The sequence below is a fragment of the Salmo salar genome, chromosome ssa01, assembly GCF_905237065.1.
Source record: "Salmo salar chromosome ssa01, Ssal_v3.1, whole genome shotgun sequence".
Taxonomy (NCBI): Eukaryota; Metazoa; Chordata; class Actinopteri; order Salmoniformes; family Salmonidae; genus Salmo; species Salmo salar.
This window is the reverse complement of record NC_059442.1, coordinates 39,392,917-39,420,637: the sequence shown is the minus strand read 5'-3', so window position 1 is coordinate 39,420,637 and position 27,721 is coordinate 39,392,917. Positions and strand designations below refer to the sequence as shown.

At 43.7% G+C, this 27,721-nt stretch overlaps 1 protein-coding gene across 4 annotated transcripts in view; it reads right to left on the bottom strand.

Annotated features, from left to right (window-relative positions):
• Nucleotides 1-27,721, bottom strand: part of setd3 (SET domain containing 3, actin histidine methyltransferase) — a 69,345-nt gene that overhangs the window by 9,296 nt on the left and 32,328 nt on the right. For 2 of the 4 annotated variants that reach the window (XM_014194918.2, XM_014194924.2), the window contains exons 7-13: nt 12,553-12,611; nt 11,739-11,853; nt 9,876-9,950; nt 8,588-8,754; nt 4,842-4,927; nt 3,958-4,118; nt 280-3,816 (exon numbers count right to left, since the gene is read on the bottom strand). In XM_014194918.2, the coding sequence (XP_014050393.1) occupies nt 3,100-3,816; nt 3,958-4,118; nt 4,842-4,927; nt 8,588-8,754; nt 9,876-9,950; nt 11,739-11,853; nt 12,553-12,611 (1,380 nt within the window). In that variant the 3' untranslated portion in view covers nt 280-3,099. Of the gene's footprint in view, nt 1-279; nt 3,817-3,957; nt 4,119-4,841; nt 4,928-8,587; nt 8,755-9,875; nt 9,951-11,738; nt 11,854-12,552; nt 12,612-27,721 lie in introns of those variants that run through there. The other 2 variants (XM_014194934.2, XM_045717694.1) reach the window with 2 other exon arrangements.

The following is a 27,721-nucleotide window of genomic DNA, read 5'->3' as shown; positions in this document are numbered from 1 at the left end:
CTTGGAGCTCCCATGCATTATGAATGGGGAATTTCAAAATTTAATTGCCCCGAATTAAATGATTCAAGATAATGTTTCTTTTATAAATTCGTAATAGGTCCAGGGGGCAAAGAGTGGGAAAATACATTAAATAAAACTTCCCTCCCCAACAAAGGAAAAGAGAAAGAGTGGAAAAAAAGGGATGCTGACCTTGTGCCCCTGGAGGAGTGTATGGGCTGTTTGGAGAAGACAAGAGAGCAGGAGGAAGAGAGAAAGAAAGAACAAGGCTGTACACGAATAGGAGGTGAGAAATTAGATTCACTTTAATCTGTGGCGTTTCCATGTGGACAGTTTCATGACTATTCTGTGTTGTCCAAAGTCTAAATACTGTACATCACAACCTTCTGTCACTATCACACAGGACCAACCTCAAACTACTGCATATGGTGAGTTGGACTGATCCCAGATCTGTATGTTGTACAGTGTAAGAAGCATTGTACCAACTTTTCACTGTACTTACACTGCATTTAAGGTAAAGGTTAGGGTAGTCTCGTGGGGCCATCCTTTCAAACCTGGTCTTGTTGACAGAATGTGAGAAGCCTTGGTTCCCAGACTAGGGTTGCTGTCATGTACAGTAACAATAATCATCATACAGTCACACGAGAACCCTGTAAGTCAAAACGTTACCAACAACTATACATTTGAGAGGAGTTAGCTAAAGCACAGAGTACAGATCTGGGACCAGGCTGTAAGGTAGCCTGAGTGCCAGTCTGTTTGTGCCATCATGCCAACTCGTCACTCATTGGCTTGACAATGACAGCAATGGGGTTGGCAAGAGCACAAACAGATCTGGGACCAGGCTAAAAAGGTGAGCTGGTGAGGACTTTGTGGCTAGATATAACAGGGTGCTGTGAATTGCTTGGAGAGTGTGATTGGTTAAAGCAGTAGGTAGATTCTCAGTAACTGTACACTACACTAACTGGAAACAATCTTTAGAGAAGCAGCAGGTAAAGACTGGTAGAGAATCGTACAAGTAGCAGTAGTAGTCCATTGGGAGTCAAAATACAGGAACAAACCAGTCCGTGATGAGAGATTGGAGTGTGACAAAGCAAAGTATGCAGCAGATAACACGGCGATACTTCAACAAAGGTAGAAAACAAGCCCCTCTATAGTTGCGTTATACAGTAGAATAGACTGGGAGCAACTCTCATTTTGCGGGTGGTAGCAGCATGAACAGATAGATGAATTAGAATAAGCAGCGCTAGCTAACACTTTGGAGTAAGGCGGAAATAAACTGCTGGTGCATGGCCTATTAAAATGGCCGCTCATAGCCACCATCCATCCATCGCGCGGAGGGAGACGAGTAGGCAGACACCAATGAATTAGCTCCCTGTGCCGACACGAAGCGCTGTCTGCTATCAGATGAAATGACAATAACAGCTACTGTACTGGAGTTATTTAAGAGCTTAGGCATCTAACAGAGAGAGCTAACTCCACATCATGTTTCGATAGCCATTAAAATGTTAACACAAAACCAAACTAAGCTGAAAATACAGAGCAGATGTCATACAGACAAATAAAAACATACGTTGGGAATTAGCGATTGGATCAGAGCTTTATTAACGTTTTGTTTGTCTCGTTTCTGGTGCGGAGGGAGGAGTAACAAAAAAGTTCACTGTTTCGGGATGTCTAACAACAAAACCATCATCGAAGTGAAATGAGCAGAAGTCCTTTGTGTGAATCACATCTCGTCATGTCTTGCTGAAGGAGGTTTGACTTCATCACCATTCTGACCTATGGCTCTCATAATACGGACTAGCGTTAGTCATATTCTTCATCACAACAGAAACTCTTCCTTGGGTGATTCAATTGCAACTTGAAGAGCTGAGGTACATTCATAATAAAGTTTTAAATGTAAAAAAAAAATTATAATAATTACCCAAATCACCTGCTTTTAGTCATCAAATTTCACTCAATAAACACACATATTATCCTTTCCATTACATTTCAAATGGTACTTCATACTCTTTGAGTAAAGAAATAAAATACTGATTGTTCCCAGAAGAAGTGCACAGGACATTTTGTGCCAGCAGTTTCCTTCAGTTGTATTTAAAATGCTATTGAGTAAAACCAGGAAGTGCAGCGCGAGAAGAGAGAGGGGAAGTGATGATCTCAGAGAACAAAGAGCCAAATACGCCAGAGAAAAAGATTGAGTGAAATTATACTAGGTGTATATTAAAAGGTGCAATATGCAGAAATCGCTCTGCCATTTCCTGGTTGAAAAAAAATTCTAAGTTTGCCTAATTTCAGTTTGTGACAAAACAAGCCACTGTGAAATATCTTTTCAATAACACAAAAAATTGTATTTCAGCTGTTTGAAGCTGGTGTACTAAAGCGAAAGTAAAAGACTCAAAAACTAAACTTATGAATAGGAAGCATAGAAATAGCATACATAGAACTGATCTAACACTTCCTAAACTTACTTTCAATGAAAATGACAGATCTAAAATCCCATTTCTATGTGAATTTGGTCAGGTCTCCCAAAAAGTAACATATTGCAGCTTTAAGATAAACTACAGTTATAAACTGACTGAGAGGTAAAGGGTTAGGATGAGATTTTGGCTCGCTAGAGACAAAAATACAATTTAAATCTAATTTATTTATTTCTGTCCCACCTACAGTAGTGAACCTGAAACCAGCGCCGTCCCCTGCCATTGTTACTCCCTACCGTTCTCTCACAGCTTGTATGTCAATAAACTCAATGTAAACCAGTAAAGCACTGTTCAAACCTCAAAAACAAAAAGCCAGTCTTTCATGTAAATGACAAACTTCTAATACTCAGATAGAAGGCCGATGGGAGAGACACACTGACTGGCAGTGTGCAAGCAGTCTGCAGCGGTTGGTAGGTAGGAAGGCACCAATAACAAAGCCACGGAAGGAGGGACGAACCAACGAAATGGACAGATAGTGAAAAGTTCTACCATTTAAAAATTCCAATTCTTAGCTCCTTTATTTCTGAGTCACTTTAGAGAGACAAAAATAAATAAATAGAAAAGGGCTGACTGACTGACTGCTGCTCTTCTTCTTCTGCAATAACGGTTAGCTAGATGACGATTCCATCTATTCACTGTTGACTTTGGGCTCGTCTCCAGTTCGTTCCGCACTCAGGTCCAACTCCACTCCCAGTGAGAGAGAAGCAGCAGCCTTGTCTCCGTTCTTGGTTTGGCCTTCCTGTCCCTGGGTGGTTGCAGGGACAGCAGTGTCTGGCGTGGTGGAGTTAGCATCCACACTATCCACCTCCTGAGCAGGGCTAGTGTCCTGGGCTTGGCTAACACTTCGGCCTGCGTCTGAGGAGATTGAGCTAGCTTCTTTGCTAGCCTCCTGAATCGGGCTTGCGTCTCCAACCTCCAGGACTGGACTAGCGTCCTCTGTCAGGCTAGCGTCTGTACCATTCCCGTTGACCACCACCTTCCCACCATCCCCGTTGACTATGAGGGGGGCTAGATCCCTAGCTGCGCCCCCGTGTCCCAGCTGCTGTACCTGAGCCAACACCTGCTCCACCGCTGCCTGGTCGTCTCCCTCCTCGTCCTCCTCCTCTAGTTTCCTCAGGATGATGGGCAGTTTGTCGTCGGCCTCGGCATTCTCCAGCAGGGCGATGTCGCTCTCCTCATAACGTGGCAGCGGAGCGCCTTCCTCCTGCTGCTGCTGGAAGTGCAGGCGCTTGGCCTTGCCGCTGGCCACCACCCTCTCCAGGATCTGCTTCTCAGCCAGGCGCAGCTGGATGGCCACGCGGGAGTGGAGGGAGAGGCCGGGCTTCTCCAACGCACACTGGTCATCCTGGACGACAGGGAGGTGGGGCGACATTGGGCAGAGGGTGAGCGAGTGAGGTGGAGGGGAAGGGAGGGGGAGACAGAAAGTGAGTCAGCAAAGAGAGAAAATAAAACAATATGGTGGGCGAGCCATGTTGTCCTTACTGACCTGGGAGCTGGTCTTGTAGGTCTGGAGCAGCAGGGCAGCCCTGGTCTCCAGGAAAGTCCACAGTTTGATCTCATTGTCCCAGCTCACAGGGAACTCTGTGTTACCCAGGGTGAAGATCTTATTGATGGCATGTTCTCCTACAAGGTAGTCCTTCAGCTCTTCTGTGGCGAATAGGGGTTAAAATGGCAGCGAACCAGAATGTCAGGACCAATACGATTACACAGAGGAAACAACATCCAGCTCAACTCATCTGGTCTTTAGTGCTAAACACGTAACAATGTTTTTTTTTGGTTTTTTTAAAAGACGTCAATTAAGCTTGGTGACATGAATTAAAACCTTGAACATTAGAGTTAAGATAAAGGGCTGTTATTCTACAGGCCGAGTTCCCCAGGTAGTTAAACCGGGAGCCAACTGCTGTCTTCGCAATCTGCCTTTTGATTGGAGCTATTACATAAGGCTTGATTACCCCGGAGAGGGAGGCATGAAAGGATCGGCGGTTGAGTGCCTAATGTGTTCACATGCCACACACACCTGAGTCAATAGTATATATATATATGTGTGTGGCCTGAGGTAGATGAGGCCTGTCTTCTACACAAGCTGTAGTATGCTAGCCAGGCCTGGGTTCAAATACAATTTCAAATCATTCACATACTTTGAGCATTTGCTTTAGCCTGCCTGGAGAGGTTACACGGGTAACCTCGATCGAGTAAAGTATTTTTATTATTTCAAACTGGATTTCACGTCTAGGTATCACTCCTAACTTCTCCTCAGCCGTTCCTGGTATCGTGCCTTTGCGTGTGACGGTCCTTGTGACCGTGCGGGGATCCATATGCAAGGTCCCGAATCGACGCTAGCATTTACGCTTGCGCGCATGTGCGTCTTACCCTCGGTCATACAGAAGACTCTGAGGAAGGCCAATAGCTGGGCAGAGATTGGAGGATCGCTGCAGTGCAGGGCAAAGATACTAGACCTGATGAGAGTGGAGAGAGAGAGAGAAGAGGGGAAAGAAGTGAAAGAGAGACCGTACAGTCACAACAACTTCTCTATTTCCCATTACACACACACACACACACACACACACACACACACACACACACCATCTCTTAGTTAAACCTAGACCAGTAAACCCGACCAGGACCTTATAACCTCGCCTGTAGCTGATCAGCCTCTGTCAGAGCTTCAATCAGCCTTTATTGCCCAGCAGAAAGCCGTAGTTGAACTGAAATTGGTACTTAATGCAGGTAAAACCAAGTACATGTTATTTTCCAAATCACATAAAAAGCTATCTGATGATTTATGCATACGTGCTTTGAAAGGTGCCCTCATTGATGGTGTCTCCACCTATAAATATCTGCGCGTCTGGATTGAGGAAAAGCTACATTTCAAAAAACATGTTGGCGAGTTAGTTAAGAAAAATGAAGAATTCAAAATTGGCTTCTTCTATAGGAAGAGGTCCCGTCTTTCGTTAAATAGCAGAAAAACTAATTATTCAGTCAATATTCATTCCGGGTATTGACTATGGCGATAACGTATATCAGTAGTCGCCAACCGGTCGATCGCGATTGACTGGTCGATCTTCAAGACATTTGTAGTCGATCACCAAATATTTCTGTAGAAAAGCCAACGAACGATAAAGGCTTGCGCTCCTTTTTTAAAATCGTGTTGAGTTGATGCCGGTAGGTGATTCAAAAGTCCTGCGCACCGGGTGAGCAAAGTGTTCCCATGAGACAAACTCCACCTACCAGGAAATCGGTGACTAAATCGAGTGCGCCTACTGCGCTGCCCAATCGGATAGCTCAAATCACCGTGGCTACAGAGCTTCCGTGACCCTGGCCACAGCCACGTTTAATAGGCTGCTAGCCTACATAAAAGATGTAATAACTTTTAAAACCATGACCACAGAGAGACTGTCAATGAACACAGCAAAAAGCTGCTGCTTTATGAGTGAGTTCATGTTTAAGTTTATATTCAGCACTGTCACTGTTTTTATTCAACACTATCACAAAACACTAGATTTTGTTATATGCTCGGGCTGCAGCTGCAATGAATGAGTAGCCAAGTATCGATAGCCCTGCGTTTTATTATTATTAGCAGCTCGTCGTGACGATTTTAATATGAAGGATTATTTCACTTTCTCTGCTCATAGGAACAACAGTAATTTGTGCATGAGGCAGATGTGGTGCGACTTGAGTTTCATCATCAGGTGGAAGACGGTGTCCACTCTCCCTGGTCAGTCTCACCGGGGGAAAGGAAGGACAGAAAAACGGTGGAGAAAAATATTTTTAAAAACTGTCATCCAACTCGGAATTCCAAGTCAGAAACTCTGGCATCCTTCTAGAGCTCTGACTTTTCGACCTGAAGATCAGTGACGTGGTGATGTGACCTCGTTGACCATCAGATGCAGGTACCGTCAGTCCAGTAAAATAAAATAGCAAATTATTTCAATTCATGCTCCACAGTGCCTCACAAGTGCTAAACCAACTGATCTATTTTGTTATCAAAGCTCGAGTTTTAAAATATAATATGGTCTGATTAACAATATTGGTGGGCCAATCATATAGCGAACATGCTATAGGCCTACTGCCCAAACCTCATTCCCACAAACCTGTTTGAGGTTAATGTAAAAAAAACTACATCTGTGCAGTAGATCTCAGCTTGCTTTTTGACTGCGAAAGTGATCTTGACTCAGAAAAGGTTGGTGACCACTGCTCTATGTGAATGTAGCGGTCACTGTATTGAAGCCATTGGAAGCTGTTAACCAGAGCGCATTATTACGGGCGATGTGTACCGTACACATCTTTGCATTTTGTACGAGAATGTGGGCTGGCCCTCGTGGTCTCCTAGATCGATGCGTTGCACTCTTTTTGTCTATGAAGCCTTCTCGCATAAACTTCCAACCTTACCTCATTGTGAACCTATAGATGTACGGGCTACTGGACCCAGGCTCAGAGATGGTCAACTCTGGACATCCCTTCCATCTCTACTGAGTTGGGTGGATCTGCTTTTCCACCTTACGTGTGGAATGATCGACTACGTACTTTAAAATTGAAGGAGTTGGTGCCTCTAGGGCATTTCGGACGGTTATGAGGGTACCTTTAACTGAATAATGTGTCTGTTTATTATTGTGTTTGGCGTTTTGTGTATTGTTGTTTATAATAATGTATTTTAAGGTGTATATCAATGTGTAGGTGAATGTGTTTATTGGATTTTGATGTGTATACAGGGCTCATCTGGAAAAGAGACCTGGGTCTCAGCATTGACTCCCTGTCAAAATAATGGTTAAATAAAAATTGTACACCTCACAAAGAAAACAACTTCCACAGTGATCCCTGTATGGCGTGACCCATATAAAACCCTGATCTGTAGGTTAAACTCAGTGAAGGGGCTTGGCAGGTACAGTTTGGGTTAATGGAGGTTAGCGGCCCATGGCTAACTCAGATCTCCACTACCCTCTTGTTTAGTTTAGCAGCCACTGGTCCATGGTTAACCAAGACCCACTCAAATTTAGCATCAGCCGACTCATTTAAGCTGAGTGGAGGGCAAGCCCTGATCCCCTGATGCATCTTTAATATACACTTAATCAATTACAAGTAAATCTTTCATTACCACGGGATATTCCTGGTGTTTTAACCCTGCCGCTTATAACAGAGAGAGAGAGAGGAGAGCGAGAAAGAGAATAAGAGGCAGAAAGAGAGAGAAGGGAGGGAGATGCCATTACACCAGGGGTGGGCAGGCTGGTGGGCCGGTGTGGGCGCAGGCTTCTGTTCCAGCCAAGCAGAAAACGTTGAAAATTTGAACTGTATCCAGGATACAACATTGCCGTGTTGTCTCAGAATAGGCCTGTATACCATGTGGGGTGCTTCCCCTCCCCCCGGACGCTGGCATCGTTTTATCATTACCCTAATGTTACGCAGCCTTCCCTCCCCGTCTTATTAACAAGAGCACTTTTAATCTCTTATTGATGGGCATTCTGAGTCTCACGGTGGAAATGAGATTACAGTCTGTTGTGTTGTTGCTGACAGATATAGTGACGTATGCTGTTCAAAAAGCACCGAGACAACGGCACACTGCCTGTCTGTCGCCCATACATACACCGGGATATATACGAAGAGGCGTTTTCGAACCACAGCGGGCTCTGGTCAAAAGTAATGCCCGCATTAAGAAATGTTAAGCCCCTTCCTGGATAGCCTAAAGGCAGGTAGCACTCCAGGAACGCGGTTGGCCAGCCCTGGAATAGTGCGCCATTTGTGATGCACCCTTCATGTCACAGTGCAGCTTTTGTTTTCAGAGTAAATTCTCCTCTCCTGTATGTACTGTTGTGATAGCGACGGGCAGAGAGAGAAGTAATGTAATAGCAACGCTGCTAGACTAGAGCAGGCCTCAGTAATGTGTTTGCAGTGTAATAACGTCGGCCATGTCCTGCCAATTGTCACATTGATCAATTCACTGAAATTCTGGAAAATATTGCCCTCCTGAAATTACCCGTCTCTGACATAATGGAGAGAGATAATTTGTTTTCTCTTGCGTTACCCCTCTATCTTTCTCCCTCCCTCCCTCCCTCCCTCCCTCCCTCCCTCCCTCCCTCCCTCCCAGGGGATGCCTGTGTGTGCGCGCACGCCTCTCTACTTACGAGGGGATGCCAGCGCGGGCCAGCACCTCCGCCTTCATGGCGTACAGCCGTTCACTCTTGGACACGCCCAGTTTGATCTTGACCCTGTCGTGGGCGTTCTCCTGGAAGAAGAACCCGTTGTGGATCACAAACTCAGCGTTGGACCGCGTCCCATAGAAGATGTAAATCTGAGGACAGACGAGAGAACAGTCACTCACCATTAAATACTGAAACTTCCCCTTTTTACAACTTAATGTTAGACGGTTTTTTTCCCCTGAAAACAGGAGAAACTGTTTAAAAAAAAAAACAGCCACTACAAACATTAGTATTTTACTGGCTGGCAGCTAAAGTCAGCTGAACTTCCCCTTTATCATCCGATTCGAACTCAACCTCTAGAAGGTTCCTGTAGATCGGATCATTTGGATGTAAGCAATGTGGTGAACATTCCAACCACGATTCCTCTGTACCATTTTCCATCATAATCATGTTATCATTTGTGATCTAGTGGAAGCTACACATGGGCACAGAGAATCCCCACACCACTCGCGTACGGCTCCAACATATTACATCCACATTTACAGATAGCAGAAGGACTGGGAGAGGTAAAGGAGAGCGAGAGACGGGGCAGGGGATAGAGAGGAGGAGTGATAAAGCTTAGGAGGGAATGTAGCTTAGTGGTTTGTGTGTCTGAGCTCAGGCAGGTTCCACGTCCAAAATTGGCACCCTATATAGTGCACCACTTTTTTTTTTTTTTAACCAGGGACCATAGTGCCCTGGTCAAAATTTGTACACTAGATAGGGAATAGGGTTCTATTTCAGACACACCCTCTGTGAGCTCAGGGCACTTCGGCCGGACGGTAACATCTGCAGGAGGAATCATAGGATCAAGAGGCTCGACTCCCCATCACTCCCCCCCACACACACTTCGCTGTCTCTAAATCTTATCAAATAATTCCCATTCTAAAAAGAGAGAGGTGGAGATGGGGAGGGAGCTGTAGAAGTTGGTGGAATCCCGATTCTCCACCCCTCTCCCAAAGCACGGACTTAACAACTGTGGAAACTCCCTCCAGCCAATAAGTCAGGCACGGCCCAGCTGACTCACACCCAGCCTGACCTTCTCCCGCTCCCTGACATAGTCAAAAAAAAATGACAAATAAAAACTTTATTTAACTAGGCAAGTCAGTTAAGAACAAATTCTTATTTACAATGACGGCCTACCCCGGCCAAACCCTCCCCTCACCCGGAGGGCTAGTTCTGTATCGTAGCTAAAGAGTAAACGACGCAGTAGTGTCATGCGGCCCAGACTCACCTGGTCGTTCTCTTTGTAGTCCTGCAGAGCCACACACTCACACCGGTCATCCTCCAGGTTGTAACCAGTGGTGATCTGAGAAACAAACAGGCAAACTGTAATTCATCCATTCACTGATTGATTAGTGACAGTTGGAAAAGCTCATGGAAGCATTTGAGTTATCTTATCCAGAGCGACTTACAGAAGCAATTAGGGTTAAGTGCCTTACTCAAGGGCACAGACAGATTTTTTTCACCTAGTCAGCTCAGGGATTCGAACCAGATACCTTTCGGTTACTGGCCCAACGCTCTTGGTTTTATATGGACTGGTTCAAATCAAACTTTATTTAAAGTGCATTTCAAAACATAACACACTTTACAGTAAAACATTAAAAGTTCAGAGCTGCAAAGTGAAGCTCCTTCACTGACTGGCGAAACAATTTACAGCATGTTTATTTCCTATACATGACCAGCTAATCTAACAAATGTACAATATTTCCCCTCCTAGGTTTAGAAGAGCTGTATATCAAATCCTCCATTCGTTTGGTAACAAAGTCTTGGGACTACTGAACAAAAATCAGCAAGCAAATTTATTTCAGAACATGAATGTATTGGTTTAGCATATGTAGTCAATGAGTACATCAATACATATAATTCCTTTATCCGGATTTAGTGGGAGCTTTACAAAATGGGCAGAAATGAAGGAAATTGAACAAACCCAACACCATTTCTCACCCGTGAGTAACACTGCGGGAACTAGGGCTGAAGACGAGCAATAAAATGTGGAAATATGTCGGAGGAAGTTGCAACCCATTTTTATTAAACTAAAACCAAGGGAATACACAGGAAGACATTTTATTACATGTCTTTAATGACTCGCTTTGTCTACATATCAGGCTTTCACAAATCAAATCTCATTTAAGGGGCGTAGATGCCGTTTACATGCACACGCAGGGAGGAGATATTACTGCTCCGTTACAATCAGTCAATGAACACAAATCAAAGCCAAATGATTGCGATAAATAAAAAAAGAACCCATGAGATAAACGTAACCATCTTAGGAATACACATTACACTGGTGTGGTTTCTCGCAAATCTGCAATTATCTACAGCAGATGTCTTGATTGTGTGTGTGTGTAAAAAAAAAAAAAAAAACACAAAAAACCTACGATTTTAAAACATACATTTAATTAAAACCTGTCGCACAGTGGGTAGAGGATGTTCTGTTCGTGTGCCGTTGTGCAACAGGCCTGTTTCAGGCCATGCAACATTTCAGCAGTGGTGGAAAAAGTACCCAATTGTCAAAGATACCTTAATAGAAAATGACTCAAGTAAAAGTCACCCAGTAAAATACAACTTCAGTAAAAGTCTTTGGTTTTAAATAGACTTAAGTATCAAAGGGAAATGTAATTGCTAAAATATACTTAAGTATCAAAAGGAAAAGTATAAATCATTTCAAATTCCTTATATTAAGCAAAGCAGACAGCATCATTTTTTTAATATATATATTTTTTACATTTACGGATAGCCAGGGCCACACTCCAACGTCATTTACAAACGATGCATTTGTGTTTAGTGAGTCCGCCAGATCAGGTAGTAGGGATGGCCAGGGATGTGCGTGAACTGGACCATTTTCCTGTCCTGCTAAGCATTCAAAATGTAATGAGTACTTTTGGGTGTCATGGAAAATGTATGAAGCAAAAAGCACATCATTTTCTTAAGGAATGTAGTGAAGTAAAAATAAAGACGTCAAAAAAATAAAAAGTAAAGTACAGAGCCACAAAAAAATACTTAAGTAGTGTTTGAAAGTATTTCTACTTAAGTACTTTACACCACTGCGTTTCAGCCATGTTATAGTGTATAATAGCATGTTTGTAGTACTCACCAGGCCGTTGGTATGGTTGCACATGTCCCAGAGAGGGATTAGGGCGAGGGTGACGCGGCTACCGTCCTCTGTAGGGATCTGGTTCTGACGGGTCATCACAGAGGAAACCGCCCATCTATAGGGGTCAAAAGGTCACGGTCAGCCAATTATCACATCAGCAACAAGACCCACTTTCCTGGACTAACCAATCACAACAAGGGCCCTGTGTTTTCCTGAATAGCTGTTAGTTATAGCCTCAGGTGGTCGGGACAGTCCATTTGAACATTTGAAGTACGCGAAACTAAGTGTTTGTCCTAGTGACCACTGTTGTGGATGGTGCAGTAGGCGACTGAACAATAACATCTTGATTATTAACTGAAGACAAGGGCATTAGAATTATTCTAAAAACGACATTGTAACCGGGCTAACAGCGGTTCCTCCAAGAAGCCTTTGGCGCCACGGTGACAAGATAACAACACACGCCGTCCCAGCTCCGTCACTCCCGCAACACGTTGCCCGGCTGGAGCGGAGGTCTGCGTCACACTCAACACAATGGGAAGATGAAAAGAGGCCGCCGATAAATTATTCCCTCAAAGATAACAAAAGAGCGAGGAGAATAAACGCTCCGTTTAAAAACGGGCCATCCTGGATGCCGGCAGTTGTTCTACACTCTTAGACTGTCTTAACACGCGCACGGACATGCGCCGCGCAACACACAAAAAGTGGGGTGGAGGGCAAGCATTTCAAAAGCAGGCCGACGCGCACGCACACACACACACACACACACACACACACACACACACACACACACACACGCACACACGCACACACCAACCTGTAGTCGTCGTACGTAAAGGCGTCCTTCAAGGGCAGTTTACTGGTGGTCGGATGAGTCTGGAAATGTAAGGTTAGGAGGAGAGGAAAAGAAGGGAAAGATGGAGAGATGGAAGATGGGAGAAAAGAGAGTAAAACAAAATTAAATAATAAATCAGTGTGGAATTTCGTTATGCGGCTGATACTAACAAGAGTGTGTTTGTGGTGTGTGTAAATGTGTGTGAGGGGTGTGTTATTGAGCGCCATGTGTGTTAGTGTGTGTCTGTTAGAGGAGTGTGTGTGTGTGTGCGCACATGTGTTAGCGTCCACGGTGCAAGCTAGGATCAGGATGGCGTTAGCCCCCCATACATCACTGTCAACTTAATTTGTTGTGCCCAGCAGCCGTCATAAATCTGCTTCATCAATTTGGGTGACAGAGAGCCACCAGTGACACAGAAATCTACATTTAAAGCCACACACTGGACGCCTCCAAGGGCTCATTTACAACCTAGCAGGAGCTAGAGGGAGGGGGGACTAGCACACTTCACACCTAGAAAGACAGGTGGAGGAGAAAGAGAGCAGAGCGCAGAGAGAGAGCAGAGCGCATAGAGCAGAGAGCAGAGCGCAGAGAGTAGAGCGCAGAGAGAGAGCAGAGCGCATAGAGAGAGAGCAGAGCGCAGAGAGAGAGAGAGCAGAGCGCAGAGAGGCGCCAGGAGAGGCGCATATAAATAAACTATTATTTCATAATATATATCATACAATAATCGCAAACAACAAACAAAACAAACCAAACACACGATATTATATATGAGAAAATATTACGCATATATCAGATACCCAAATAAATGCCGCAATATAAAAAAAAAATATATAATATATAAAAATAAATATATTATAATATTATTATAATATATTATTTATATGCCATCTCACATTAATACATTAACGTTCATGTGGAATTTATATATTAATTATTATATTATTATTTCGTATTATTTATATTATTTGTAATTTTATAGTATATTATCCTTATTAATAATTCCAACCACAAGATGAGAGAGCGAATGCAGCAGAGGAGAGAGCTGAATGTTAGAGGGGAGAGAGAGCGAATTTGAGCAGAGGGGGAGAGAGAGCAACGAGCAGAGAGGGAGAGAGAGAGAACGAGAGAGAGGGAGAGAGTGAAAGGAGAGGGAGAGAGAGAGAGAGCGAGCAGAGAGGGAGAGAGAGAGAGAGAGCGAGCAGAGAGGGAGAGAGAGCGAGAGCGAGCAGAGAGGGAGAGAGAGAGAGCGAGCAGAGAGGGAGAGAGAGAAGAGAGCGAGCAGAGGGAGAGAGAGAGACCACATTATTACACATATTCGGTTTATTTTTACACATTAATAACATTGGTCTGCCATTCATATTTTTATCATTGATATATATCATTCGTCACATTACTTTCATTATTATCTGTCATTATTTAATATTAATATTATTATCTATTATTATTTACTATTATCTGTACATTTATTAATATCTGCTCGTACATTATTTATTATTATTCGTTCGTCACATAATAATAATCTGCTCATGATTTGAAACATACACATATTCGTTCGTCACCATGCTTACATTATTATCTGCCGTACATTATTTTTTATTATTATTATTAATATTGTTGTGTTATTATTATTATATATATTGTATATATATTATTATAGATATTAATTATTGCCAAGAGATGACATATTAGCCCGTTGTATTATTTATTAATTATTGTTGCCGCGAATTATAATGGTACATTATATATCGGTAAGATTTAAAATTTGCATATTATATACATATTGTACGACATATTAATTATTATTCCTTCGCTCGCCATATTATTATATATTATCGTAAAGATATTTTTTATTGTGTTGGTCTACATTATTTATTGCTATTATCTCGCGTCACATTTATTACATACGCTATCTCGTACATTTGTCCGTCACATTTTATTACACACATTATTCGCCATTATTTACACATATCTGCCGCATATTTACGATATTGTTGTCAAGATTTAAGAGAGCTTGTTTAACAGAGAGGGATGAGAGAGACAGCAGAGAGAGAGAGAGAGCGCAGCGCTTGTTAAAGAGGGAGAAGGATAGTGAGGGAGAGAGAGAGAGAGAGAGCGAGCAGAGAGGGAGAGAGAGCGAGCGAGCAGAGAGGGAGAGAGAGCGAGCGAGCAGAGAGAGAGAGAGAGAGCGAGCAGAGAGAGAGAGAGAGAGAGCGAGCAGAGAGGGAGAGAGAGAGAGCGAGCGAGAGAGAGCTATATTTATGTTGATTTATTTTCCCTTTTGTACTTTAACTATTTGCACATCATTACAGCTCTGTATATAGACATGACATTCGAAATGTCTTGATTATTTTGGAACTTCTGTGAGTGTAATGTCTACTGTTCATTTGAATTGTTTATTTCACTTCCGTTTATTATCTACTTCACTTGCTTTGGCAATGTTAACATATGTTTCCCCATGCCAATAAAGCCCTTCAATTGAATTGAGCGAGCGAGGCGGCAGAGAGCGAGCGAGGCGGCAGAGAGCGAGCGAGGGGCCAGAGAGCGAGCGAGGGGCCAGAGAGCGAGCGAGGGGCCAGAGAGCGAGCGAGGGGCCAGAGAGCGAGCGAGGGGCCAGAGAGCGAGCGAGGGGCCAGAGAACATTGCACCAGGGTCTAATAACTGTGCATCCTGAAGCTCTTTCTCCTGTCCCCAACATGCCAAGTGAGCTGCAGTAAAAACAGACTGGAGTTCAGTAGGAAACTCAGAGTAAGACATTGTAGTGAAGGCTCTCGCTCGGTGAAACACAGACACACACACACACACACACACACACACACACAACCACCACCTCGTGGGGTGTGGTGGTAGGTCATTTTCACAACTTGACTGGCTGATCGGCCTGTTTACCCATCTGTCTCTTCAAAGTAGTATTCCGTTGATTATAATGGGGAGTGTTGAGGGAGTGTTGACATACAACAGGCTAGGCTGGTTAAGGTAAGAGTGGTCACATCGTATTTCTCCCACTGGGCGGATGGCTGGTGTGGCAGGGTGGGTGCGTCCGGCAGTGACACTGATTCATCCCTACAGTAAAGTGAGGAGAATCACGCTCACTGTCCAACCCTAACCCCCCCCACCACACACACCCACCGTGCCTCAAATAAGCCTCAAGTTCAATAGAAGGTGCTACTTTAACTCTTAGACACTCAGATGGTTGACAAGGTGTTCCCAAATATTGAGGCAAGGTGATGGGATAATATCCCAGCAGCTCCCTCCTCCTCCCCCACCCTGGCTGTGACTGAGAGGTAGGGGTGTGGAGGAGCAGTGTTGAGCCTCGTCCTCCCCCACCCTGGCTGTGACTGAGAGGTAGGGGTGTGGAGGAGCAGTGTTGAGCCTCGTCCTGCTCCGACATCCATTAAAAGATAAGAGGCTGGCGGATGGATCCTAGCGGAGAGGAGGGGCGTCGTCCAGCCCAGCAGCCATACCCGATCCCAGGCTGGGCCCTGTCTGCTGCCTGACTGTGGACGTGACACGGGAGGGCGGGAGAGGAAGAGGAGAAGCACACATTGATTGGGCGCTGCGCCAACCGGTGTTTCTACATACGTAGCGATTCAAAGGGGTTGGGATCAAACCAGTAGGAAACGTAGCAGATATTTTCCTTGTAGATGTTTGCCTAAGTCCAAAATTAAAGTCACCAGAATGGTAAATCCTGACCATTGTGAATGTAAATAAATGACCTTCACGAACCCTTTTTCCGCCATGTTGCAATGTGTGACGGCGAGATGCACCCCACACGATGAGGTCCATCTCTCTCATTTGACTAGTCAGAGAGTGAGAGAAGGTTAGACAGATGGATACCTGGAGCGCCTCAGAGAGGATGGGAAACGACACCACCGGGACACTAAACCATTTCTCATCACAACACACACACACACACACACGCTCCAAGGTTACTTTGCATTCACTGCATACAGAGGTCACCTTATGAGGTCCGCACACACAAAACTACAAACACACACACACACACACAGTCCCCACTGGAAGGGAGAGGCACTCTGCTATGCTTCACTTAGAAAGACATGTAGAACTGACTGACAGTGGGTATGGATCACAAGGAAGGGGGGCTGGGATGGACTGGACAGGGAGGGAGAGAAGAGGTTTTTTTTTTGCCAGTCTCCAAGCCACTCAACATGTACCGAAGGTACAATCAGGTCAATTCAATTCAAAGCCAGTGCGACAAGCTAATTTTCCAGCCCGGTCATCTGCGGCCGGCCCGCTTTAGAAAAACAGAGAGAGGGATGAGAGAGAGGCTGACGTTGACAGTAGTCATTACATTGACACCAGCCCCCAACCTGAGCAGAGGACAGAAGAGAGGAATGAGAGAAGGGGGGAGGGGGGCAGAAGAGGGATGAGTGAGGGAAGAAGGAGTAGAGGAGAGGGAAAGGATGAAGAGGTGCGGCGAAGATGACAAAATAATGAAAGAGGGAGCGTGGAGAGGGGGGATGAGGTGAAAGGAGACGTAGTGGAGAAGAGAGGAAATGTGGCCAGGACACACACACACACACACACCTTCCACAATCACACCCGCTTAACAACACAGAGCTCAAGCCAACCGAGAAGGAGAATTCAAAGTTAGGAGGAGACATCTCTACACATCACCTTACTTTTACTGTTCAACACCACGGCCTTGAGGTGTCTGGGCTTCCAGCACAACGCCATCGCCACACAAGAGGAATAACATTAGTGACGCTGCTGTCCCCAATCATGTTCTTCTACCATAATTAGCGTGATTTACATTTCTTGTTTGTGTTCAGTGGTTTTGTTTCCTGATGTTTGCTTATTGCAGTCTTTGGGTTTTAGCAACAGTATATAACACCTATGTACTATTATTATAACAACATGGGCGGGAAAATAACTGTGTTCATGTCATCAGTATTACATTCTACTATATTACCTTCATACCACCATATACAACCCACCACTACCACCTTGTGGTCATTGATGGTACTGTCTTTTCAGAGCCAGGCGACGTAGGGGTGTAATCTTTAGTCCGAACCGTAGCAAACTGTTGCTAACGCAAAACATTTTGCAATGAAAACTAGAGTTTATTTTGGTCAGATTCGGTTAAGACCCTCCCTGTTTTAGTGGGACACTAACCCAGACGCTTAAAATAAATCCAGCTATGCACTCCGACGAACCATCCAACAGGCAATGCATCAATACAGGACTAAGATTGAATCCTGTTCTGGACGACTGTGATCATGGTCTCAATAGCCGATGTGAGTAACACCTTTAAAACAGGTTAACATTCTAAAACTAAGACGTTTTCTCAGTGCATGCACTGACCAACTGGCAGGTCACTAACATTTTCAACCTGTCCCTGACAGAGTCTGTAATACCAACATGTTTCAAGCAGACCACCATAGTCCCTGTGCCCAAGAAAGCCAAGGTAACCTGCCTAAATGACTACCGACACCAAGTACTCACGTCTCTAGCCATGAAGTGCTTTGAGAGGCCAGAAACCCTAGACCCACTCCAATTTGCAGACCGCACCAACAGACCCAAAGATGATGCAATCTCTATTGCACTCCACACTGCCCTTTCCCTCCCGGACACAAGGAACACCTACGTGAGAATGCGGTTCATTGACTACAGCTCAGCGTTCAACACCATAGTGCCCACGAAGCTCATCACTAAGCTAAGGACCCTGGGACTAAACACCTCCCTCTGCAACTGGATCCTGGACTTCCTGACGGGCCGCCCCCAGGTGGTAAGGGTAGGCAGCACCCCATATGCCACGCTGATCCTCAACACGGGGGCCCCTCATGGCTGCGTGCTTATTCCCCTCTTGTACTCCCTGTTCACCCAACGACTCCATGGCCAAGCATGACTCGAACACCATCATGAAGTCTTCCGTCAAAACAACAGTGGTAGGCCTGATAACGGTGACACGGTACTGGAGAGCCATGTCTAGGTCCAAAAGGCTCCTTAACATCTTCTACCCCCAAGCCATAAGACTGCTGAACAGTTCATCAAATGGCCACCCAGACTATTTGCATTGACCCCCCTTTGCTTTACACTGCTGCTACTCGCTGTTTATTATCTATGCATAGTGACTTTACCCCGACCTACATGTACAAATTACCTCAACAAACATGTACCCCCGCACATTGACTCGCTACAGGTACCCCCTGCATATATAGCCTCGTTATTGTTATTTTATTGTGTGACATTTGTTTTTAGTTTATTTAGTAAATATTTTCTTAACTCTCATTTTTGTTAAAACTGCATTGTTGGTTAAGGGCTTGTAAGTAAGCATTTCACTGTAAGGTCTACACCTGTTGTATTCGGCGCATGTGACAAATACAATTCTACTTTTGATTTGAGCCACCCACCTTCAACTGAGAACTAAGAAACATTTCATCAAAAACATGTCAACACACCAGTCCAGATCAGCCAAGAGACAATGACAAACATTAACTATTGCCATGATGAATATTTCATATTGATGTCTTATCTTGACAGTAATGTGAAATTTGATTTTTTTCCCCCTCTTCTCTAATTGAGTTATTTAATGACAGAAACAAAGCACTCGAACTAAAGAAAATAATTTAGAGAAATGTTATTTTTATTGCTCCTCCAGTCCCTTTGCTAAGGGACTACAGAACCTAAAGAGAGTTGTCTAGTCTACGAGCCAAATGTCACCCTACGGCTCTAATGCACTATATAGGGAATAGGGTGCCATTTGAGACGCAACCCTAGTCTTCATTGGTTTGATCAAAAGGGAGAGCTGGAATGAATACCTCATTTTAACATGTCAGTTAATAACTTTAAATTAGCATACTGGGAGAGAGATTTGCATCACAATATCTGTCTTGCGTTACCTTCTATTTCATAATAAAACTGTAATCACATTGTCTCTCCGTCTTCCTCACTGAAGCTACCTACAGCTGTCTACAGATAAACCGGGCCTTTCGAACGTAACCGCTATAGAGGTACTGGTATTAACCCCTAAGAAAAGTAGTCGACCATTCAACCATTATGAATTTTAGATCTACAGTATAAAGCCCATATTTTATCATGCCGCTCATATTGAGATTTTAGTCATAGGTTGCTTGAGAACGTGGTGAATGACACCGACTCTCCCCCCAAAACGTGAATAAAGATCATAAATGTGTTGTATATATTGTGGTAAATATGACGTGTTAAAGTACTCACCGTCTGTATCCCAAATGGCACCATATTCTCTATAGTCACTACTTTGACCAAAAGATGTACACAATATAGTGAATAGCAATAGTAGTGCATCCACCAATCACACGGGAGCTGTTTTCAGGTCAGACTCAGGGCTTTAGGAGAAGAAACAGCTCCTCCTGTTGGTAATGCGATGGTCATACAGGAGAGGAACAGCCCATGCCTGCCCTTCTCTCTGTCATTAGCAGCTTATCAGGTCCTCTGAAATTGGGTGCAAGAGGCGATTCTGAAGCTGCTCTCCTCATTTCCCTACAGCTGGGAGCCTCTTCAAACCCGATGCCTCTCGCCGGGCATGCACTGACAGACAGGTGGACGTGCAAAGACAGAGAGATGGAAGGACGGGAAAGAAGAGAGAGAGAGGCAGACAGAGAGAGACCCGACTGACTTTTAACAAGAGCCAAAACGAACCCAGCACAGAGATTTACTCTGTACCTGGCTTCAAGGTGAATGTTATACAGCTGTAGCGATAACTCTTTCTTTAGGAGATAAGTCAACTTACAATTCCAGGCTTTGGATCTGTGATTTTTCCGACACTAAGAACTGGGATCTGAATTGAAGGTTCCAAAGTTCATATGAACACCGTCTGGCACAAAAATATATCACAGAAAGAGTCAGAACTGTTATAAATAATATAGGACAATTCCGTGGGAAAGTTAACCTGAGCATGCCCAAATAAAGCTAGTCATTTGCAAATTAAACCATTAAGGTCTATATGATTTAAGGCTTTACTACAAAAGTTTAAGTAGTGAATTTCAGCTACAAAATAGCTTTTCAGTCAATCACATTTCATGGCTTTTTGAAGAGTTCACAGAATTTGTTTCGCCACACAGCTGTCACCCAGTGTCCGTTATGAAGGTATGTTATTGAAGCAATACAGACCAAATGAAAAAGTGTCTCGAGTTGTATTTCCGTGTTCTACATTCCTGTAGAAATAGGGGGTGACCGGGACAGGCAATTTTAACATCCATATTATGTTTTTTAGAGGGGGGAGAAGAGTAAAACATGCACCTTACAGGGCTCCCGAGTGGCGCAGCAGTCTAAGGCACTGCATCTCAGTGCAAGAGGCATCACTACAGTCACTGGTTCAAATGCAGGCTGAATCACATCCAGCCGTGATTGGGAGTCCCATAGGGCGGCGCACAATTGGCCCAGGTTTGGCCGGAGTAGGCCATCATTTACTTAACTAGGCAAGTCAATTGAGAACAAAAAGGTTAAATACAAAATAGGCTAGGTCTACTATATTTATTTCTCAACTGTCCTAATATTAAACACATCGCTTATATTTACAACAGGAGTATAGTCTACCTGGCTGGCATGAAAATGAACCATGTGAAAATTGTCCTCCATTTACAATTTAAGTGCATAGATGACATGTATTTTTCCCCACTGCTTTGATACAGGAGCATAATAATTGTCCATTTTAAATTGCATGATAATGGTTCACATATTATTTATACATAAAGACAAGATTAAATCATGAATAGTCTGATGGGTGACAATATTAACTAAAGTGGCCAAATAACTTCTTCAAATTAAGCACATGAATCCGCTTTACAAGGCTGGTGTACATAAGCAGCGCGTGAGTTTGGGGAAGATCATTTACACCATTAAAATGCACCCTTATAGTAAAAACATGACATGCATAATTGCATTTGCGGTCACTTTTGATAATGGTGTTTTCTGCTAATGGAACATTTGAGCTTATAGCCTACTACCATGTGCGCATTGCTGCGCTTATGTGAAGAAATAGCCTAATAGTTGATCAACATTTTAAGTTAAACGTTCTGATCTGTTGCGTCAGCCACGTTGCGTAAAAAAAAAGATTTTTGAAGCTAGTGGTTGTATTAATTTGGGATCTATCGCATCCCACAACTGTCCCAGACTATGTTTGGAATATTTATTTCTCACACAGAATAGGTTGACTTTTATACTATGGGGAACAGTAGATTGACATAGGCTAGTGCTTTTGCTGTTCGTTAGTCCTACTCATCTTGTTGGCTGACGAAAACTAAACGTGGACAGTTCTTCCATTATCTTCAATATGCACCTCCGAATTGGATAAGGACGCGCACAGTTGGGTTCCCGATGTGTCGGTCTTCACTTGTAGCCTGTGAGAAAGACCCAATCATGTGATGGAGGGCCATGTGAGTGAGATATGATTCGGAGCGCTCAGCATTCAGGGAGAAGGACATAACGGCCACTGGCCGCAAAAGGCATGGATTTTTTTTGGGTTGCATTGCCGCTACATAAAATGTTTTAAAATTCTAGGTGTTATCAAGTGCTTGTCAAATTGTGAATGAGAGACTATTGGTGTGTACAGCCTGCACAAAAAAAGACAAAGCAGAGCTCATGCCATTCAAGCGACTTTTTTCAAATCATCATTAGTCTCATCATGCAGCCTTACAATGTATAACAGATCTAAACATATAGCTCAACGTTTGTAGAACAACTTAAGTTACATTAAAGGTACAGGCTGGTATAGGTACAGGCTGGTATAGGTACAGGTACATGGATTTTTTTTACTTTTTACTTGTAGGCTGTGTGGAAGCCAGGAGATGCTAAATGTGTTTATGTTAATTAACTGTCAATTACCATGAGACTGACAGTTATTTGCTTGACAATCACCGGCTGACAACATTCTGTGACCGCCACAGCCCTAACTGTTTCATAGATAGAAAGACGAGAAGAGTGTTTATAAACAATATGTGAAAAGTCTGAGTGTCTTTTTCAAATTTACTCCTCAGTCTACCCATGGCAAACACACACAAAGAAGAGACTGTCTACACACAACATACGTTTCAAGATTTTTGCAAAGTCAGCAGCAGAAGTTGTGCAAAGCCCGTACAGGCAGGCAGTATTGCATCCTCCTTCCTGCTCAAAAGTTGCTGCAATCTCAGGGTCATGGGAGTGTTGCACAATGTTGCAATCATGAACTAAGCTTTGTTGTAGGTGCAATGAAACGCAACTTTTACTAGAATATCCCAAATGACAAGGCATGGACAGAGCACTCCCACTCACATGGGATGACCTTGTAGGAGTCTATAGAAAAGCTAGATAGAAAATGACTTTCTTTAGCAATCCTGAGTCTGTGTGTGTGTGTGTGTGTGTGTGTGTGTGTGTGTGTGTCACGGATTCCGTTAGGTAAATGTGGCGTTGGACATTTGACCAGCAGCATTTTAATTTAACAAGTTATGAGAAATGAATCAGACCCATATGCATTGGGTGCATAACCTAATTAGGGTGTCCACCCACGGTGCTCAGAATGACAAATCACATTATGGATACTCATCTTAACAGAACATGCAACTCGAGGATGCAACGGCGTGCGTCCTTACTGAATTTCGATTTGCACTTTGAAGATGGCACATTTACTTTTTCTCAGGCAACAAGACGAGTAAATAACAGCGAAAATTCTCTAGCCCATGTCAATCTAATATCCCCCAATAGTAGAAATGTTTACCTATTCTAATGGTCAGCTTGTCATTCTGTGTGAGAAATAGCAAATTCCGATGGCATGATAGACCTCAAATTCATACAACCAGTAGGCTTCAGTACATATAAAAAAAAAAAATATTTTAAAAACGTTTAAAAGCAATGAGGCTGATGCAACTGACCAGAACGTTTAGCTAAACATTTATAAACTATTATTTCTTCACATCAAAAGCACAACAATGCGCTCAAGGCAGTAGCCTACACTTGAATGTTCATTCCATAATGCAATTAGTGGGAAAATACCATTGTCAAAAGCACACCGCACATGCCAGCGGTTTCACCTGACAGATTATTTTTATTTTTTTAAAGGGAGATCTAAAGATGCAACAACTTTCATGGATTGCTAATACGACTAGGATTGTGCTTTTTGGCTACTGGACAATGAAAGAAAGTTAAAAAAAAATATGATATTTATAAAACAAGGGCGGGACTGGAAAGAAATGTGAGCATCTCTCTAATGCAAAATGCAACAATTTCAAAGATTTTACGGAGTTACAGTTCATAAGAAAATCAGTCAATTGAAATGAATAAATTTGCCCCTAATATATGGATTTCACATGACTAGGAATAAAGATATGCATCTGTTAAAAAAAATTAAATAGGGCCGACTTTTTCAACATTTTGCCAAGTTAAAGCCTTATTCTAAATAGTTTTCCCCCCGTCAATCTACAAACAATAGCCCATAATGACAAATGCAAAAATAGGTTAGAATTTGTAAATTTATTACAAATAAAAAACTGAAATCTTACATTAACATAAGTATTTACTAAGTTCTTTGTTGAAGCACCTTTGGCAGCGATTACAATCTCGAGTCTTCTTGGGTATGACGCTACAAGCTTATCACACCTGTATTCGGGTGGTTTCTCCCATTCTTCTCTGCAGATCCTCTCAAGCTCTGTCAGGTTGGATGGGGAGCGTTGCTGCACAGCTATTTTCAGGTCTCTCCAGAGATGTTCGATCCGGTTCAAGTCCGGGCTCTGGCTGGGCCACTCAAGAACATTCAGAGACTTGTACAAAAGCCACTCCTTTTGTACAAGTTGTCTTGGCTGTGTGCTTAGGGTCGTTGACCTGTTGGAAGGTGAACCTTCGCCCCAGTCTGAGGTCCTGAACTCTCTGGAGCAGATTTTCATCAAGGATCTCTTTATACTTTGCTCCAGTCCCTGCCGCTGAAATACATCCCCACAGCATGATGCTACCTCCACGCGTCACCGTAGGGATGGTGCCAGGTTTCCTCCAGACGTGACGCTTTGCATTCAGGCCAAAGATTTAATCTTGGTTTCATCAGACCAGAGAATCTTGTTTCTCATGGTCTGAGAGTCCTTTAGGTGCCTTTTGGCAATATCCAAGCGGTCTATCATGTGCCTTTTACTGAGGAGTGGTTTCCGTCTGGCCACTCTACCATAAAGGCCTGATTGGTGGAGCTCTGCAGAGATGGTTGTCCTTCTGGAAGGTTCTCCCATCTCCACAGAAGAACCTCCCTGACCAAGGCCCTTCTCCCATGACTACTCAGTTTGGCCGGGTGGAAGAGTCTTGGTGGTTCATAACTTATTCACTTTAAGAATGATGGAGGCCGCTGTGTTCTTGGGGACCTTCAATGCTGCAGAAATGTTTTGGTACCCTTCCCCAGATCTGTGCCTCGACACAATCTTGACTCGGAGCTCTAAAGACAATTCCTTTGACCTCATGGCTTGGCTTTTACTCAGAAATGCACTGTCAACTGGGGGACCTTATATAGGCAGGCGTGTGCATTTTCAAATCATGTCCAGTCAATTGAATTTACCACAGGTGGACTCCAATCAAGTTGTAGACACATCAAGGATGATCAATGGAAACAGGATGCGCAGGAGGTCTATTTCAAGTCTCATAGAAAAGGGTCTGAATACTTATGGGGTATTGTGAGTAGATTGATCAGAGTAAAAAAAATCATTCATTCAATTTTAGAATAAGGCTGTAACGTAACAAAATGTGGAAAAAGTGAAGGGGTCCGAATACCTTCTGAATGCACTGTATTTTAGAGTAAAAAACATGTAATCTAACAGAATAAAATAGAACACTGAAGTGATTCGCATCTCACGTCTGGAACAATTATTCTCAAAGAATGATCACTTGAAAAACGGGGCTCAATTCAGCAAGTTGAAAGACATTTTCAGGGTTACAACCAAACTCTGTCTTTTCAATAGACAGATGTTCGATTTAGTTTATCAGGCCAGTTTCTTGGAATGTTCTATACGGATTAACAATTCTACATTGAACACTGCATGGGCATGAATTATGGCCACAGCATCTGTTTGATCCTGAAGTCTATTGACACACCAAAATGTGTCAGTTTGAGCTAGAGAGATGTCTTCATGCATGGGCTGCGTCTCAATCCACCACATCCACCCTTGTCAACCTTCCGCATCTGCAGTGGAAGGTGGCTGAGCGTACAGTGGTGTTTGTCAGACCAGGAGACGGGTCTTAATGACCGACGAAAATACGCTCTGTCTTTATCAAACTAATATTTGTGCATATTTTCAGTGTGGTAATAGCCTAGGCTAACCAATTCTAAATGCCACCAGCAGTTAACAAAAGTATGGTCGTCACTAAGGTAAGTTACCACAGCCACAAAGTAATAAACCCTGCTTGTTTCTACAATTTTGCATCTAAAAATCTGATTTTAAACCTAACCCTTAACCACACTGTTAAACTTATGACTAACCTTAAATTACAACCAAAAAGCAAATTTTTGTTTGTGAATCTTTATAATATAGCCAATTTTGACTTTGTGGGTATGGTAACTAGTGACAACCACAAAGTAGCCTAAGCAGAAAATTACACAATTATTCCAAAACTGCAGCTCATTGTTGGAACACATATTTCCCTACTTCAGTCAACCAGTCCATTTTGAATTTGTGATAAAACTATCATCATTTGACAAGGAATGTAGCCTGCGTATCCCATCAGTTCGATAAGTTTTTATAGGCACACAGCACGCATGTGTAGAGCAAGCAGTCGGAAAGGGATTGAGTGAGTGAGTGATGAAGGGGAAAGGGATTCAGTGAGTGAGTGATGAAGGGGAAAGGGATTCAGTGAGTGAGTGATGAAGGGGAAAGGGAGTGAGTGAGTGAGTGAGTGAGTGAGTGAGTGAGTGAGTGAGTGAGTGAGTGAGTGAGTGATGAAGGGGAAAGGGATTGAGTGAGTGAGTGAGTGAGTGATGAAGGGGAAAGGGATTGAGTGAGTGAGTGAGTGAGTGATGAAGGGGAAAGGGATTGAGTGAGTGAGTGAGTGAGTGAGGGATGAAGGGGAAAGGGATTGAGTGAGTGAGTGAGTGAGTGAGGGATGAAGGGGAAAGGGATTGAGTGAGTGAGGGATGAAGGGGAAAGGATTGAGTGAGTGAGTGAGTGAGGGATGAAGGGGAAAGGGATTGAGTGAGTGAGTGAGTGAGTGAGTGATGAAGGGGAAAGGGATTGAGTGAGTGAGTGAGTGAGTGAGTGAGTGAGTGAGTGAGTGAGTGAGTGAGTGAGTGAGTGAGTGAGTGAGTGAGTGAGTGAGGGATGAAGGGGAAAGGGATTGAGTGAGTGAGTGAGTGAGTGAGTGATGAAGGGGAAAGGGATTGAGTGAGTGAGTGAGTGAGTGAGTGAGTGAGGGATGAAGGGGAAAGGGATTGAGTGAGTGAGTGAGTGAGTGAGTGAGTGATGAAGGGGAAAGGGATTGAGTGAGTGAGTGAGTGAGGGATGAAGGGGAAAGGGATTGGTGAGTGAGTGAGTGAGTGAGGGATGAAGGGGAAAGGGATTGAGTGAGTGAGTGAGGGATGAAGGGGAAAGGGATTGAGTGAGAGAGGGATGAAGGGGAAAAGGATTGAGTGAGTGAGTGAGTGAGTGAGTGAGTGAGGGATGAAGGGGAAAGGGATTGAGTGAGTGAGTGAGTGAGGGATGAAGGGGAAAGGGATTGAGTGAGTGAGTGAGTGAGTGATGAAGGGGAAAGGGAGTGATGAAGGGGAAAGGGATTGAGTGAGTGAGTGATGAAGGGGAAAGGGATTGAGTGAGTGAGTGAGTGAGTGAGGGATGAAGGGGAAAGGGATTGAGTGAGTGAGGGATGAAGGGGAAAAGGATTGAGTGAGTGAGTGAGTGAGGGATGAAGGGGAAAGGGATTGAGTGAGTGAGTGAGTGATGAAGGGGAAAGGGATTGAGTGAGTGAGTGAGTGAGTGAGTGATGAAGGGGAAAGGGATTGAGTGAGTGAGTGAGTGAGTGAGTGAGTGAGTGATGAAGGGGAAAGGGATTGAGTGAGTGAGTGAGTGATGAAGGGGAAAGGGATTGAGTGAGTGAGTGAGTGAGTGAGTGAGTGAGTGAGTGAGTGAGTGAGTGAGGGATGAAGGGGAAAGGGATTGAGTGAGTGAGTGAGTGAGTGATGAAGGGGAAAGGGATTGAGTGAGTGAGTGAGTGAGTGATG